This window comes from Entelurus aequoreus, linkage group LG01 (assembly GCF_033978785.1).
Source record: "Entelurus aequoreus isolate RoL-2023_Sb linkage group LG01, RoL_Eaeq_v1.1, whole genome shotgun sequence".
Taxonomy (NCBI): Eukaryota; Metazoa; Chordata; class Actinopteri; order Syngnathiformes; family Syngnathidae; genus Entelurus; species Entelurus aequoreus.
Window position 1 is genome coordinate 40,009,937 of NC_084731.1, and position 18,871 is coordinate 40,028,807.

General features: G+C 43.7%; 1 protein-coding gene across 1 annotated transcript in view; it reads right to left on the reverse strand.

Annotated features, from left to right (window-relative positions):
- The window catches only part of LOC133657577 (ral GTPase-activating protein subunit beta-like), a 31,901-nt gene extending 19,499 nt beyond the window's left edge, over positions 1-12,402 (reverse strand). Inside the window, exons 1-8 of the mRNA XM_062059460.1 lie at positions 12,281-12,402; positions 11,889-12,050; positions 7,213-7,415; positions 6,982-7,148; positions 6,725-6,908; positions 6,524-6,655; positions 6,355-6,467; positions 6,252-6,293 (exon numbers count right to left, since the gene is read on the reverse strand). Coding sequence (XP_061915444.1) covers positions 6,252-6,293; positions 6,355-6,467; positions 6,524-6,655; positions 6,725-6,908; positions 6,982-7,148; positions 7,213-7,415; positions 11,889-12,050; positions 12,281-12,298 — 1,021 coding nt within the window. The 5' untranslated portion in view covers positions 12,299-12,402. The remainder of the gene's footprint in view (positions 1-6,251; positions 6,294-6,354; positions 6,468-6,523; positions 6,656-6,724; positions 6,909-6,981; positions 7,149-7,212; positions 7,416-11,888; positions 12,051-12,280) is intronic.
- Positions 12,403-18,871: the final 6,469 nt, after the last annotated feature.

The following is an 18,871-nucleotide window of genomic DNA, read 5'->3' on the forward strand; positions in this document are numbered from 1 at the left end:
CCCTCCAGCAGTGCTCGGGTTGCTCATGCGGCCCCCGTAAAAATTAATTGCCCACCCCTGGTCTAGAAAATAAGAGACACTACAGGTCCAAAGCAATGGTTCTACATCAAAACTGATCAAAATCCAGCTGACCGTGCTTCTAGAAATTTCAAGGTGGCAGAACTGATGGAATCAAACTGGTTGGAGCTGATGGAAACATAGACACACCTCTACACGCCCCCGAACTTGTCGTTGGTGATCCAGAGGTAAAGGTTTTGAAGACAAATGCCCTTGGCAAGGTTCTCAAGATTTCCAGAGTGGAATACAGCTGTCAATGTTGTTGCCAGGATTAAAAGACTAGCAAAGAGACAAAGTTCTGAAGCAATAAGTGTGGAGGAAATAAAAATGGCTGATCTTGCACTGATGCAAGCAGCACAAAGAGAAGCCTTTGGAGAAGAGCTGAAATTGTTCAGCCGAAATTCAGCAAAGCTGTCAAAATGTCATAAAATGTACCAGCTTGACTCGATCCTTATAAACAACTTGCTAAGGGTCGGAGGGCGGTCACATAAGTCCTCTTCAACATTTGAGCTGAAACATTCAGTAATCTTACCCAAGGAAGGTATTGCTACACAACTGATACTTGACCACTGTCACAAGAAAACGCAACACCAGGGCTATGGCCAAACACTAAATTAACTCAGAGCCAGGGGATATTGAAAAATAGGTGCCAGCAAAGTAGTAGCTAAGCATATCAAGTGCTGTGTCATTTGCAGAAAGGTGCGGTGACCCGTCAAAAACAGCTAATAGTGGGCTTACCAGTCGACCGTGTAGATCCATCACCTCCTTTCGCCTACACTGGACTAGACTGTTTTGGCCCCTTTTATACAAAACAGGGTCGAAAAGAATACAAACGATATGGCTTGTTGTTCACATGTTTGAGCTCCACATTGAAATTGAAATGACCACTGATGCATTCATAAATCTTTTGAGATGTTTCATAGCAATAAGGGGATCAGTGAGGCAAATACGATCCGTAGGTACAAACTTTGAAGGGGCAAAGAGTGAGATGGACAGGGGTTTGATGGAGATGGAAAAAGAAAGGATTTCTACCTACCTGCCTCAATACTAATGTAACTTCCAAATTAAGGTTCCGGAAGCATGCCACAGAGGCGGTGTTTGGGAACGCCAAATACGGACAGTCAGGAGTGTAATGAGTTCTGTCTTGACACGAGTCAATGGAAGACTTAATGACACCTCTTTGAGAAAATTTTTCTACGAAGCAATGGCGATTATCAATAATCGACCACTCACTACAAATACCATTCGTGATCCAAAGAGTTTTGAGCCCCTGACACCTGACCCTTTGTTCCCTCTGAAGACATCCCTGCCCCTTCCTCCTCCTGGCAATTTTGTTGCAGAAGATTTTTATGCATGGAAAAGGTGGCGAAGGTTTCAGAATCTGACTGAAAATATTTGACGAACATTAGTCTAGGACAGTGGTTCTTAACCTTGTTGGAGGTACCGAACCCCACCAGTTTCATATGATACTTTTGGCGGGAGAGGACGCTGGCGTCTCGCTTGTTCGCCGCTTCTCCTTCCTTAGCCTTAGTTTTAGTTTTTATGCGACTTAGTATCTTTTTTGTTTGTTTGTTTGTTTTGTTTTGTTTTGTTTTATATACTAAGTGTGTTTAACTTTTAAGTGTGTAGTTTTCTACTTATCAACTTTTACCCACTTCGTCACCTGGCATCAGCTTGGATTATTTTGTGACAGATGACAGTTGTTTCACTCACCCGCTGGCTCCACTGATTCTCCTGGCATCGCCCAGCAACAACCTGCCACTACGAGCTGTTTCCCGGACTGTTATCCCGGATTGCACCGCGGATAGCCCTCCTGGCTACCCGCCGACTGTCTGGTTAGCTCTCTGCTAACTAGCCACCGCTCCGCAGCTGGTGGCTAACAGCTAGCCAGCCTCCAGCTACCCTGCCCTAGCAGCAACAACACGTAGCCGGCGCGGGTCCTTCCACCAACTCCTCTCTCCTCTCCTCTGTCATGCTGTGGATCGTCGCGTTGTGCCTGTCTCTCCATCTCTGGCCAACAAGTGTGCGGCTGTCGGCCAACGATCCCAGGCTAACATCCACCACTGCCAGCATGCGACTCAAATACTCCGCTCTGCAACTCCTCAAACTCAGCAACCACGTCACCACACCTCCAGACATCACAGCAGCCATCAAAACACACGGACTGTTTCCCCGACCCAGATACATCCATAGAAGCTCCCGCAGAAAGTTTATTTACTCCCGGACTGAACAACACTGCATCCCATCACTCTGGTCACGCAACCGACCCACCCCCAGTGACGTCACACGTCATCACAATAACAAACCACACGTGCGCTCTGCCTACCTGCAACCGTTAACCAAAGCACCCCCACCCATCCAACTTCACCCATCCCTTAAATTTGCTCTGCTCAATACCCGCTCACTCAATAAAAAAGGACCAATACTCAGTGAATTCATAACTGACAACAACATAGACTTTTTCAGCATAACCGAAACCTGGCAAAAACCACTGGAATACATTCACCTCAACAGAGTTACACCCCCAGGATACACCTACATGGATAAACCACGTGACGGTCGTGCTGGCGGTATAGCTACAATATACCGCCAACACTTGAAACCCACTGTTGTAACCATCACAACCCCCTCCTCCTTTGAGCACCAGTCATTCAAGCTGGCTGGCCCCAAACCCCTGGTCACTGCAATCATCTACCGCCCCCCCAAACCCAACCCTGCATTCCTTTCCGATCTTTCTGAATTTCTCACCCAACTCTGTGCCATTTCACCTTCAGTCATCCTACTGGGTGATTTCAACATTCATGTCGATTCCACCACCTGTAAAACTGCCACTGAATTTCTGGACATTCTCGACTCATTTAATATCACTCAACACGTTGACTTCCCCACCCACAAAAAAGGACACACCCTGGACTTAATTTGCACCACTGGACTCTCCATCAGCAACCTCACCAGCTTCAACCTCACAGACATCCTCTCAGACCACCTGGCCCTCACCCTGGACATAGACATCCCCACCCCCCTTATCAAGCAGCAACGCTCCATATCATACCGGAACATGAAATCAATCCACCCCCCCTCTCTTTCCGCCCTACTGATTGACACCACCTCCGATCATACCCTCACTTTGAGCGCCTCCCCCACTGAACTGGTTAACAGATACAACAGCGCACTCTCCTCCTGTCTCAATCAACTCGCCCCCATAAAAACCAAAACTGTCTCCTACACCCACACTGCCCCCTGGTACACTGACCACCTCCGTCACCTTAAAGCCAAGGGCCGGCAGCTTGAACGGCTCTCAAAGAAAACCGGTCTCACTGTTCACCTGGACATCTACACACTACACCAACAGGAATACAGAGATGCCCTCAACAATGCACGCACTTCCCACTACTCCTCCGTTATACAATCCGGCAGCAACAACCCCAAGATACTCTTCTCTACCGTAACCCAACTCCTCAAACCCATGGACACCACCACCACCTCATTCACCACCAGCAAATGTGAAGAATTTTTATCATTTTTTCAATCAAAAATCAACACCATCCACTCTGAACTGGCCGCTTCCTCTCCCACCTCCTCCCCTACCCCCGATCATGCCCCCCCTTTACTCTCCAACCACCCACTCAACTTCTTCTCCGAAATCACCACAACTGACCTATCCTCCATAACTTCTGGTATGAAAGCCTCCACCTGCATCCTCGACCCAATCCCATCCACTTTAGTTATAGCCTGCCTTCCCTCACTCTCACCTCTCATCACCACTATAATTAACTCCTCCCTATCCACTGGCTCTGTCCCTCCTGCCCTCAAGCTGGCTGCCATCACCCCCATCCTCAAGAAATCCGGTCTCGACCCCAACTTCCCCAACAACTACAGGCCCATCTCCAACCTCCCCTTCCTCTCTAAAATTCTCGAACGTGCAGTTGCCTCCCAAATCAAATCCCACCTTCTCCACAATAACCTATACGAAACGTTCCAATCCGGCTTCCGCTCACTCCACAGCACAGAAACTGCCCTCCTCAAGGTCACCAACGACATCCTCCTCTCCGCCGACTCTGGTTCCCTCTCCATCCTCATTCTCCTCGACCTCAGTGCTGCCTTCGACACCATCAACCACTCCATCCTCCTATCACGCCTCCACTCCTCCCTTGGTTTATCCGGCACAGCCCTCTCCTGGATGAAATCCTACCTCTCTGACCGTCAGCAATTCATCTCAATCAACAACTGCACCTCCTCCACTGCCCCAGTCACCCACGGCGTCCCCCAAGGCTCAGTACTTGGCCCCCTACTCTTCACCATCTACCTCCTGCCCCTCGGTCAGATCCTCCGCCACCACGGCCTTCAATTTCACTGCTATGCCGACGACACACAACTATACCTTTCCACCACGACCATCACCCCAGCCACCCACTCCACCCTTACCACCTGCCTCACAGACATAAAAACCTGGATGCAAAAAAACTTTCTAAAACTCAACTGCAACAAATCTGAAATAATTATAATTGGCCCCGACTCCCTCACTCGCTCCACTCAGGACTTTTCATTAAACATCGACGGCTCCCTTGTCACTACCTCCACCCACATCCGCAATCTAGGTGTAATCTTCGACCCTACCCTCTCATTCCTCCCCCATGTAAACCACATCACCAAAACTGCATTCTTCCACCTCAGAAACATTGCCCGTCTCCGGCCCTCCCTCACACCCTCTGCTGCCGAAACCCTCATCCACGCCTTCATCTCATCCCGGCTAGACTATTGCAACAGCATCCTCTATGGCATCACTTCCAAAACCCTCAATAAACTGCAATATGTCCAGAACTCCGCTGCCCGCCTGCTCACCGGAACCCGCTCCAGAGAGCACATCACACCTGTCCTTCATGACCTCCACTGGCTGCCTGTCAAATACAGAATCCCCTTTAAAATACTCCTCACCACCTACAAGGCACTCCATAACCTGGCTCCACCCTACCTCTCTGACCTCCTCCAGCCACACGTTCCGTCCCGTTCCCTCAGGTCTAGTGATGCTGGCCTCCTGGAGGTCCCCAAGACCAGGCGCCGAACCTGGGGCGACAGGGCCTTCTCCGTGGCTGCCCCCTCTCTCTGGAACACTCTCCCCAGGCACATCAGAGAAGCCCCCTCCCTCCCTACCTTCAAAACCACCCTATAAACTCACCTCTTCACATTAGCCTTTCCAAACTGACCCTGCCCTTGGTGTTTCTTTATTATTATTTTTTTCTTTTTTCTTTTCTTAGTTTCTTTTCCTAATAAAGTTGTTTTAATCCCCCCCCCCCCCCACACGTGTAAAGCGACTTTGGGTATTTAGAAAAGCGCTATATAAATCCCAGGTATTATTATTATATGCGCATTCACCGAACCCTTCTTTAGTGAAAAATAAAATGTTGTTTTTTTTCAAATTCAAGAAAAGGTTATGTTTTTTTACTGGTGCACAAAATGAACCGTGCATGAACATCACCTTGTTCAAAGAACAAAACCAACACAGTGCATGAACTCACAACAAATTTAGTGGTCAATTGTACGGAACATGTACTGTACTGTGTAAACTGTACTGTTTCAAATAATATATTCTCTTCCTTTGCAATGTACTAGTAAAAGTTTCAATCAATCAAAAAACCTGCAAATCAGATGGAAAATTAGAGGGAACATTGTTTGGGGGTATCCATAATACGCCGATAGGGAGAAGTTTTTATTTACACGATAAGCCGGATGTGTCTTTACCTCCGTGGCGGAGAATCCGCCGAACCCCTGAGGCCGACTCACCGAACCACTAGGGTTCGATCGAACCCAGGTTAAGAACCCATGGTCTAAGACAACAGTGGCACACTCCTAAAAGAAACGTTGAAGTGGTGATAAATTGTGGTGATTGTGAAAGAGGATAACATTCCCAGGAATGAGTGGACATTGGCCAGAGTAGTTCAAACAAGTAAGGATGAGGATGGTGTTGTGCGAAAGGTTAGGATACAGGTAGGACAAAGAGCCACAGGAAAGAAAGATGAAAATGTACAGCAACCAACTTTTCTTGAGTGGCCAATTCAGAAACTAGTGGTACTAGCCGAAAACCAAAAAATGACGTCAAAATTGAATGAAAAATGAGGTAGAAGAGGTCAAACCTTTCAGCATTCCCACAACAAGGAGAACATGACCTAGTCAATGCTACAGGTGGTGTTGACTACCTGAGTTTATCTGCTGGTCTTCTGAGCATGTCTCAAACAGACCTGCAACAACAACACTTTCATCATGCATCGTGTCACACAAATGTACAATTTGGTCCAGTACCCAGAAAGGCGTTGACCATCTTGCTCACTGCTGTCATGGCTGTAAGGAACACGTCCTCCTGGGCCGGGGAAGCTGAACCATCATCCGGCGCACACCTCAGCTCAGCAGGATTGCTGAGAGATAGGAACTATGTCACTGTAAAGGGCATGTCAGTTGAAGGTAGCAGTACCTGAGCACATGCAGGAAGCGGAACCAGGTCTGGAGTGTGCGCTGGCGGCCCAAGTCAGCAGGGATCAGAGCAGCGTCTTCAACCGGGATCTTGAAGGACGGAAAAGCTGGACCGAAGGTCAGCGGCAGCAACCTGTGGCCATGAAGCACGTGAAAGCCACAAGTCCACGGATGGAGGTAGAAGTATTCGCTGGACGCTGACCTGGAGGTTAAAGCTGAGACCACGCGGGTCCACAGGTCTACTGTGGCAGGCTGGTACCTCCAGCTTTTCATCATTTGTCTCCACGTGAGCCACAAAGACTGAGACGGGAAACAGCGAGAGCAAGACAGAAGCCACACCTGGAAGAGGACGTCCATGGACAGGTGGGAGAGCTGCTGGGACATAGCTGCAGCGGACACACAATACGCAGGCAGTGAGACACAAAACTCAAGACAAAAAGGGTGTGGTCTTTTGCTTACGTGCAGAGGTTGGTGGGGCTAGCACTGACTGGTTGGCGCAAAGCAGGAAGTGAAGAAGTGTCTCCCAGGTGTCTTGACTCATCATAGTGCTCTCACTGGCCAGACGTTGAACTGCACTTAGCACCTGTTGACAGAGGGCCTGGTGCACCACGCTGGACTGGTCCCTTCTGAAAAAGACAGCAGTTCTTGAAATATTCAGCAAGTCTCTAAGGTGACTGCTAACTTGTCTACCTGGACAAGAAGAGTGTGCGCAGATGTCTCAAGATCTTCTGAACGTAGATGTTGGGCTCCTTGACGATTGGTGGAGGAATGGAGTCTCGCGGGGACACGAGGACCAGCAGCCAGTTGGTGTAGATGTCCACGCAGAGTTTGACCGTGTCACAGTCCAGCGGCAGGGACAAGGCGTGGCACAACACCTCCATTGTCCATTTCACCTGAAGACAGAGGACCAACGAGAATGTTTTATGGTTTTATAAGCCTCGTTTACAGGCAACACAAAAATTTGACTCAAAGTCCCACAATGTCGCGCCAAATCACGCAAATTCAACCAATCCCTGTAAATAATCATCTCAGAGTGGCGCGTTTTAGGCCCCCTGGGCCCTATTCTGACTTTATCAGTGAATTTTCAGAGTTTGTCGCTGATCTAGTGACGCAGGCAGATAATATAATTATAATGTGGGATTTCAATATCCATATGAATACCCTGCTCCAGACTATAATTGATAGCTGTGGTCTTACACAAATAATAAATGAACCCGCACATCACAACGGTAATACGATAGACCGAGTTCTTGTCCGGGGTTTTACCACCTCCAAAATTAAGGTACTACCGTACACTAAAGTAATGTCTGATCACTACCTTATAAAATTTGAAGTTCTGACTATCATGTAGAAAGCTGGAACGCAAATGGCGTGCGACTAAACTTGAGGTTCTCCATCAAGCATGGAGTGATAGTTTAATAACTTATAAACACGCTCTTACCTTAGCTAAAACAAATTACTACTCCAATCTCTTCTGCCTTAATAAAAACGATGCTACATGTTTGTTCAATACAGTAGATTTGCTTACCCAACCATGGACTCCTCCCAGTAGCTCCACCCACAAGAAAATTGAACTCAGAGAGGAGATTAAACATAATGCGTCCCAGCTCCAACTGGGACGCATTGCCCTCCAAAATAAACTCTCTCTTTTTGAAGAAATAACAGAGGAACTGGGAAACTTATCAAGGAACTGTTTGTAATATTAGGACCATCAGTTCTGTATATTAACGTATCACTTTCCTCTGGTACTGTTCCCCTAGCATTGAAAAAAACAGCTATTCATCCTCTGATCAAAAGACCTAACCTCGATCCTGGCCTCATGGTAAACTACCGGCCGGTATCCCACCTTACCTTTATCTCGAAAATCTTCAAAAAACTTGTTGTACAGCAGCTAAATAAACACTTGGCGTCTAACAATCTTTGTGACTCCTTTCAGTCTGAAACCAGACTGAAAGGAGTCACAGAGATAGATAGATAGATAGATAGATACATACATACATACATACATACATACATCTTAAGGTTGTCCATCGTATCCGATGACGACAATCCATCTCTATGTTTTGTGAGTCCTCATGTGGCTGAATAGTCCAATCCGTGATCCACATGATCTGCCGCAAACAGAGCAGGTGAAGGCACTGACTGGGGGTGCAGGTGTGGCAATGGCTTCATGCCTTCTTTGACGCTTCCTGGCTCGTTGACCACTTCGGTCCTCCTCAAGCTTATGAACTCCTTGTTGGAGGAGCTGCCGCCAGGTGGAACGTTGGACTGCAGTGTCCTCCAGCTGGGTCGGGTTCAGGCCGCATTTCTTCATGACAGTCTTCATTTGATCTTTATAACGCTTTTTTGGGCCTCCTGCCAAGCGGTGACCAAGATGAAGCTGACCATAAAGCACCTTGCGTGGTAAGCGTTCTTCTGGCATCCTGATAACGTGGCCTAGCCAGCGAAGTTGGTGCTGGGTGACTGTAGCCTCCACACTGGTGCAGTTGGTCTTGCAGAGTATTTCAGTGTGGGGGACTCTGTCCTTCCAGGATATCCCCAGGATGCATTGTAAGCACCTGATGTGGAAGGCCTCCAGCATCCTGAGGTGGCGGCTGTACAGGGTCCACGCTTCACAGCTGTAGAGGAGGGTCGTCATGACCACAGCTAAATAGACCGCTACCTTGGTATGTAGCTTAAGGTCTTTGTTCTGGAAGACCCTTCCCCTGAGTCTGCCAAAAGATGCTGACGCCTGCTTGATCCGGTTTTGAACCTCCCTGTCGATACTGCAATCGTCAGAGAGAAAGCTGCCAAGGTATTTGAAAGAGTCCACTACTGCTAGTGGTTTACTGTTGATGGTGAAGGTTGGTGGATGAAGTGGAGGAGTGGATGCCCACTGGCATATTACCTCGGTTTTTGCCACGTTGACAGAGAGGCCCAGTCTGCCATAAGCACTTGCAGCGGCTGAGAGGGTAGCTTGCAGCGCTTCCGGTGTGTGGGCCACAACTGCGCAGTCATCTGCGTATTGGAGTTCGATGACTTGCACTGGTGTGACTTTTGTGACTGCTTGGAGCCTCCGGATGTTAAACAGGTTCCCGTCAAGTCGGAAGTCGACGGTAACGCCACTGCCCTTCTTGATCCTCTCATGAAGCAGCAGTGTCACACACAGGAGGAAGATATTAAACAAGACTGGAGCAAGAACACATCCCTGGCGTACACCGGTGCACACCTTAAAGGGTTCTGATTCCTGGCCGCCAATAGTCACATGTGACATCATCCCTTCATGGAATTGCCTTAGGATGTTGACAAACTTCTGTGGGCAGCCGAACTTCAGGAGGATATTCCAGAGAAGCTCCCTGTTGACAGTGTCAAAAGCCTTCGACAGATCAATGAAAGCAACAAAGAGGTCCTGGTGCTGCTCCCTACATTTCTCCTGAAGCTGCCGTGTTGTGAACACCATGTCCACAGTGCTCCTGTTCTTCCTGAAACCACATTGTGACTCCGGCAACAGGTCTTCCGTGATGTTGTTCACCAGCCTGTGTAGCATGACTTTAGCCAAGACTTTACCAGCAACAGCCAGAAGTGATAAACTCTCTCTTTTTGAAGAAATAACAGAGGAACTGGGAAACTTATCAAGGAACTGTTTGTAATGTTAGGACCATCAGTTCTGTATATTAACGTATCACTTTCCTCTGGTACTGTTCCCCTAGCATTGAAAAAAACAGCTATTCATCCTCTGATCAAAAGACCTAACCTCGATCCTGGCCTCATGGTAAACTACCGGCCGGTATCCCACCTTACCTTTATCTCGAAAATCTTCAAAAAAATTGTTGTACAGCAGCTAAATAAACACTTGGCGTCTAACAATCTTTGTGACTCCTTTCAGTCTGAAACCAGACTGAAAGGAGTCACAGAGATAGATAGATAGATAGATACATACATACATACATACATACATACATACATACATACATACATACATACATACATACATACATATATATATGTACAGCCCTTACCTTTGGGCTGGTACCGAGGGCGACTGTGTTGACCAGTTTGACGCGTGTAAATGATAGAATGTCCAGTACTGTAGAACTGTGTTTGGATATGACAACCCGTTTATTCCAGCTATCTAAATTAAATCAAATGTAGGTTAAATAACAAAGTATGCTGACCTTGAATGGCACATTATCACGGCATTGTCACGGCACGATACAACACGATACCACATGACACGTCACGACACAAACACGGTCGAAAACTGTTTGTCCTCCAATCGCCCTCCCGTACTCACACCTGAACCTAATTTATGGAGGCCACCATGGTAACCGCACCATAGCAACAGTCCCCTCCCCCGTCAATACTTCCTGGTTCTTAACAGGAAGTGAGTGGAGCAATCTGCCGAAAAGGAAATTAAACATGCTGAACCCAACAATCAATTAGAGAAAATAAAAATAAAAACAATATAAACAAATAAGGAATTTTGGCTCCAACAATATATATATATATATGTATATATATATATATATATATATATATATATATATATATATATATATATATATATATATATATATATATATATATATACTACCGTTCAAAAGTTTGGGGTCACCCAAACAATTTTGTGGAATAGCCTTCATTTCTAAGAACAAGAATAGACTGTCGAGTTTCAGATGAAAGTTCTCTTTTTCTGGCCATTTTGAGCGTTTAATTGACCCCACAAATGTGATGCTCCAGAAACTCAATCTTCTCAAAGGAAGGTCAGTTTTGTAGCTTCTGTAACGAGCTAAACTGTTTTCAGATGTGTGAACATGATTGCACAAGGGTTTTCTAATCATCAATTAGCCTTCTGAGCCAATGAGCAAACACATTGTACCATTAGAACACTGGAGTGATAGTTGCTGGAAATGGGCCTCTATACACCTATGTAGATATTGCACCAAAAACCAGACATTTGCAGCTAGAATAGTCATATATCACATTAGCAATGTATAGAGTGTATTTCTTTAAAGTTAAGACTAGTTTAAAGTTATCTTCATTGAAAAGTACAGTGCTTTTCCTTCAAAAATAAGGACATTTCAATGTGACCCCAAACTTTTGAACGGTAGTGTATATATATATATATATATATATATATATATATATATATATATATATACATACATGTATATAAACACATTAGAAGTCCAAAGCATGGACAAAACATTAGCAACCCACAGATGAATCGGACTTGAATGTCCTGTGTGGGTTGTTAATGTTTTGTCCATGCTTTGGACTTCTCGTCACACACACACGAGCGATTGCCCGCGCACGCACGCACACACACACACACACACACACACACACACACACACACACACACACACACACACACACACACACACCTGTGCCTCTGTGCGCAGAAGGCTGCGGCTGTTGGGGCTTCCCAGGCTGACGCCAAGGGGCGTCACCACGGCAACAGCCACATCTCTGGCGACAGTGGGCGGGAAGCAAGTAAGCACGCTGGCATGACTCCTCCCACTTCGGGCTGATTGGTCCATGAGTGGCTGTCAAGTAGGAGACCAGAAATTATTTGCAAAAAACAGCAAAAGTCACTGAATGTTGAACAAGGTAACATATTAACAGTCCCAAATTCCTCCTTCACCATGACGTCATCTGGTCACGCCACTGAAACATCTTGCAGACTGGAGCAGAGTTATCAATAATGAGGATGTTTAAACATATCATCATGAGCAACTGCAAGCATTGCATATGTGCGCAAGCAAGGGAATCAAACCTGTGACTTTTTGGACATCAAGCACGCCGGTCCTGCGTCTGGGTCAAAGGTCAAACGTGCACAGGTGAGTCCAGGTGAACTAGCACTTGCTGACAAGTCCAAAAAATGCCACAAGAGTCCAAAGTCAGTCGAAAGTGCTGCTGCCTTCAGGGTTGGCTGGGGAAGGCCACGCCTCCATCAACCTGTCACATGACCACAGTGGCTTTCAGCTGTTTAGTGTAAACACACCTGCATGTCATCAAAACACACATTTGGAATTGTCAACATAGCAAAAGAAAAACTAACTTGACATTTTACTGCCTATGTTGTCATTGGATATGTAGTGGAGACTTTAGTAAAGGTTTTATGCATTATTTTAATGTTAATAGTTGTGGAAACTACTTGAAATGTTAGTTTTAAAAGTCTCTGAAATGGTTTAAAAAAAAAAGATGTTTTTGCTTCGGGTGACCAGCAGGGAGCAGCATGAGGAAGGTCATTGAAAAAGATGTTTCTATTGTTTACATCCATGAGTCAAAATATTAAAAACAGTATTTTACAGGAACTATGATATACATAATGTTCATTGTTAGGTAAAAGTCAACATTCTTATGTTTGCGAAGGATAAATGTTTGGATTTTGGAAAGTGGTAAAGGTGGTACCCTCCACACAGGCACCTCCTGGCAGTCCTTAAGACCCCCACCAGCAACACCACCACTACTACTGCTCAGCCCCGCCCACTTTGGTCCAGGAACATTCTGGACTGCCTTTAACTGTTTTAATTGGTTTTACCCTTTAAGATCGTTTTTAATCATATTTATTTTTTATATTGTTTTTGTATTGGTTTTCTATTCATTTATTCTTTGTTTTTATTCAGTCATTGGTGTAGCATAATATTGTTTTTAATATTGTTTTTAACATGGCTGTGCAGCACTTTGGAAACATTCTTGTTGTGTAAATGTGCTATATAAATAAAGTGGATTGGATTAACCCTAATGTCTGCAAAAATATTGTACTCATTTACAGGTTTATTGAGCACAAAAGTACACTTAAGCAAATATAGGAAATAAAAAAATAAACCCAAAGCTCAAACTCTCATTTTTTTCAGGTTGTATGGAGGAACCCTCCCACAAACTCATAAGTGGTTCCGGCAGGACCCAAAATTGGTAATTTAAAGAAATTACTGCCATTTTTGATGCCAACAATTTTGGGGCTGTTGGAACCAAAACGACCACTAAAACTAACTCCAACCACAACTCTAAACTTAGCCCTAACTCTGGCTCCGAAACCAATCCAAACCCAAAGGATAACCATAGCCATAACCATAACCCCAACTCTAAACCTGTCCCAACCCGAACCTCAAACATTACCCCAATCTTAACCATAACTCCAATCACAAACCTAAACCCAATCCCAACCCAAATGATAACCATAACCCAACCCCAATTACAGTATAAACCCAACCATGACTCTTAAACCTGTCCTAACCCTAGCATATTCCACTACCCCAATCCTAACCCCACCTTCAAATTTAACCCTAACCCCAACTCCAACCCTAAACACAGTCGCAATCAGAATAACCACAACTTCAACCCAAACCCTAAACTGCAACCTTAACTCTAAACCTGTCTCATCCCTAACCACAACCTTAACTCTAAGCTTGTCCCTACGCTAACGTCAAACCCTACCCTATCACCTACCCCAATCCTAACCATGATTCCAATCCCAAACCCAACCTGAATGATAACCATAACCTAACCACAATTGTAAACCCAAACCTAACTATAAACCTGTCCGTACAAATAAGGTCAAACCCTAACCTTTTCCACTACCCCAACCTAACCCTCAAGCCAATCCCATGCCTGCCTATAACCACAACCCCAACCCCAACCCCAACCTACCCAAACTTGACCCCAAGTAATGGAGGCTTGCAATTAACCCATACTTGCCAACCCTCCCGTTTTTAGCGGGAGAATCCCGTTATTCAGCACCTCTCCCGACAACCTCCCGGCAGAGATTTTCTCCCGACAAACTCCCGGTATTCAGCCAGAGCTGGAGGCCACGCCCCCTCCAGCTCAATGCGGACCTGAGATTGAGTGGGGACAGCCTATTCTCACGTCCGCTTTCCCACAATATAAATACGCTTGCAAGTTCCAAAACGAATGGAAACAAGAATTTCAGTTCATCCAGGACAGTTCGAAGGGGAAGGTGTATGTTGCCTGTAAATATGTAGAACAGACTTCTCCATTGAACACGGTGGCCGAAATGATTTCTCAGTCATGAACAGAGAAGTTAAACAGGACAATACTGCCATCTAATGGATAGATAATTCAAGTATTTCTTTTATGTAAATAAAATAAATATATATATATATATAGCTAGAATTCACTGAAAGTCAAGTATTTCATACATATATATATATATATATATATATATATATATATATATATATATATATATATATATATATATATATATATATATATATATATATATATATATATATGAAATACTCGAGTTGGTGAATTCTAGCGGTAAATATCCACGCCCCCAACCCTCCCTACCCCCCACCTCCCGATATTGGAGGTCTCAAGGTTGGCAAGTATGAATTAACCTAAAAAAGGGAATTTTGTGACAAGTCAGAACATCCATCCATCCAGTGATGGCACAGAATCCATGGGGGTCTTGTTGGACAGCTGATTTCAGAGTTCATTGACGGGGAAGCTAAGAGGGCACAAAATCAACATTTTTTGTCTTTTTCACTTCACTATTAGAATTAGCATTCCTAGCATGCTTTGTTAGCCTCCGACAATTAGCACCGTGTTGACTGACAGTTGATCGGACTTCTTCTAGTTCTTAGCAAGCTATTAGCTTCTCTCGTTTTATCTGCGTTAGCCATCACTCACATGGACAGATGACAGAATAATGGCAAGGGCTACGTTCACACTGCAGGGTAGGATGTCCAATTCCGATCTTTTTATGTAGTTGTTCACATGACAAAAAATGAGATGCCTATTGAGAACGCAAACTGACCCACATGCAGACATGACGTCATGATGTCACATGTGCTGCTGTGTTCACGGAAATTAACCAATAGTTAGTGTATGTTTGGTCCTTTAATTCTATTTTTATAAATGGAAATAAAAAAACAAAAAAATGACTGGTTTATTTGAATTTCATTTGAAAATGCAGCTGAGATAGGCTCCAGCACCCCCCGCTACCCCAGAAAGGGACAAGTGGTAGAAAATGGATGGATGGAATACAAAAAAGCAAATGGAAAAACAAAGCGTTTTTCTTTTTTGGTGTTTAAAAGCAATAACAAAATACAAAAAACGGTTTGATTTTCATTTTATATTTCAAAAAAGACAAATGATAATCCTCAGTAAACAAGAATGGAAAAACAGACCAAATCACATGTTTTATCATTTGCAGACACCAGAAGTTTTATTTTCAATGTCAAGGCGGGATTAATTACTACAGTACCCTTTAGCCTGTGACCCCGGCTAAAATGTCTTTGGAGTCCTACACAGAAAATATTTTAGACATGACACGAGGACTGACATCGACAGAAATATCGACGAACATATCAACAGAAACCTAAACTGGAAAACAGACCAAAACGGATTTGCTTTCAAATTCCAACACCATACTCTGATGTAGCGATTTTACAGACAGGACCATGGACTGGCCTGTGAGAGAATCTGTACTATGGTGCGTCATCAGGTTCTTTTTGCCTCCACTTTCGTGTGATATGTGTGTATAGATATCTGTAGATAGTCCTGGTGGGCCATGTCTAAAATTATTTCTGTGTAGGACTCCAAATGTATTTTAGCCAGACACACAGATACTGTATTATCTCCACTTTTACTTTGAAAATCCAAACTTCCGGTGTCAGATTGTGACAAAAATCTCAATTTTGGTCGTTTTTTCCATTTCTGTTCATTATGGATCTTTATTTTTCTATAATGAAATATCAAATGGGCAGCACTGTGGAAGAGGGGTTAGTGCATGTGCCTCACAATACGAAGGTCCTGAGTAGTCCTGAGTTCAATCCAGGGCTCGGGGAGTTTGCATGTTCTCCCCGTGACTGTGTGGGTTCCCTCCGGGTACTCCGGCTTCCTCCCACCTCCAAAGACATGCACCTGGGGATAGGTTGATTGGCAACACTATAAAGTGTGTGAATGTGAGTGTGAATGTTGTCTGTCTATCTGTGTTGGCCCTGTGATGAGGTGGCGACTTGTCCAGGGTGTACCCCGCCTTCCGCCCGAATGCAGCTGAGATAGGTTCCAGCACCCCCCGCGACCCCAAAAGGGACAAGTGGTAGAAAATGGATGGATGGATGGAAATATCAAATGAAAATCAAACTTTTTTTAAAATTGTGTTACTGCTTTTCAACACCAAACATTTTATTTTTTTTAAATTTCTTTTTTGCATTTAAAAAAAAAAATTCAAATAAACCAGTTGTTTTTTGTATTTTAATTTCCATTTATGAAAAGAAAATTAAATGACCAAAACATACACTGACCTCCAATTCTGGTGCAATCAAAGTCAACATTTTCTCAACCAAATTATAGCGTGTAGAGAATTAAGCAGGAAGAGGGTCCGTGTACCTTCCGTTCATTCTATTTCCTATTCTTAAATGCGAATTAAAAAAACACATTTGGGGCAATTTTTTCTATTTTCATTTCTGAAACAAAAGTTGGACAACTATTTAATGACACTTTTTTAAAACGACAGTAGGACTCCTGCTAAATAAAAATGTTACCGTTATGCTAAACACAAAGGAAAAGCTAAAGTACTGCTTCCAGTTCAATTCGTCATCACACAGATAACCACGATTTTTTGCATTCTGGATGAACATATATTCGATTTTTGTGTTTATCTGGAAAAAAAAATCCATAAAAGGAAAACAGCACAACATCCAATTTTATGGAAATATTTTAATGAAAATCAATAGTTTTTTGTTTGTTTTAACACCTGCCATATTTAATAAAAATCAAAAAACGGCCCTAATTTTGTTTTTTGATGTGTGTTTCAGAATTGGAAATAGAATGAACGGAAGGTACACAGACCAAAGAGGACAAGCATTTTGGCTTTCGCAGTTTGTGGGACATTTACTGCGACGTCTGCCCTGAAGAGCGTGTGGGCGAGCAGTCGGAGACACAGACAATTAGCTGAACATTGACGTGAGTTCCCACAACGTTATTTTCGCCTGTTTTCTGCCCGTTTGTCCACTATTTATTATGACGCTTATCGCTTTTTGATGACGTGCTGCTTGGATGAATGCGACCAGCGCGTTCAAACTATAGTCGCATCGCAAATCAGTGGTTAGAGTGTCCGCCCTGAGATCGGTAGGTCGTGAGTTCAAACCCCGGCCGAGTCATACCAAAGACTATAAACATGTGACCCATTACCTCCCTGCTTGGCACTCAGCATCAAAGGTTGGAATTGGGGGTTATACAACCCAAAAATGATTCCCGAGCGCAGCCACCGCTGCTGCTCACTGCTCCCCTCACCTCCCAGGGGGTGGAACAAGGGAATGGTTCAAATGCAGAGAGTAATTTCACCACAGTGTGTGTGTGACTATCAGTGGTACTCTAACTTTAACTTGAAAATATCTGATTTATACGAAGAGGCCTGGGTCAAATTTTAAAAAATCGTAATTGTACTTCTCACATTGACATGAAAAAACCTGATACAGGTCACATATGCGCAAAAAAAATCAAAAATGACCTGTAGTGTGAACAAGGCCCTGGACCCTCCTTCACCTGCAAGCATAAACCCTACTGAAAGCTTAAAGCAGGGGTGTCCAAAATGCGGCCCGGGGGCCATTTGCGGCCCGCAGCTAATTGTTTACCGGCCACACACTCTGCAAAAATTGCAAAATTGATAATATTGCAAAAATGTAAAAAAATATTCAAAAAAAGTGGAATGAGGTGAAATCTAACAAGAAAAAGTTGCAATGTTGACACAAAGCTGCCATGTAGGCTGTTTTTTTTCTTTTGTCTTTGTTTCTTTTTCTTTTTTTTGCCATTGCTAAAAAAAAAAAAAAGACTAAAAATCTGTGTTATAATGAATTATTACTTAAAAAATATCACTTTAAAATGTTTATGTGGAAAAAATATTGCATATATTGTGGGGTGGCCATAAAAAAACATCAAAGTTTTATTTGACAAAAGAGCATAATACAAACAAAATAATTGTTCAAACGTAAAATCGACAGATATATCTGAAGTTGATCTCGTAATTTAAGTGTTAAAAGTAAAAAAAAGCTAATAAAAATGTATCACTTTATGAGTGGGAGATCTTTTGGATCCCAAATATATTTAGTAGGATTTTATTTAACTTTTCACTGTGATTACTCAAAAATATTAAAGAATTAAAATCAATGGTGTCCTGCATTATTGATCCTTTAGGGCTCTAATTACTAAATACTGCATATTTCAGTTTTACTATAAAAAACTAAGATGTCTTTGACAGAAAAGGCATAAAACCTTTTTTTTTTTTTTTTACTTTATATCAACCTGAAGTTGATATAGAGATTTACTGTAAGCGTTAAATAAAACATAATAATAATAATTTGACTTATTTTTTACATTTTAATGACTGACACCC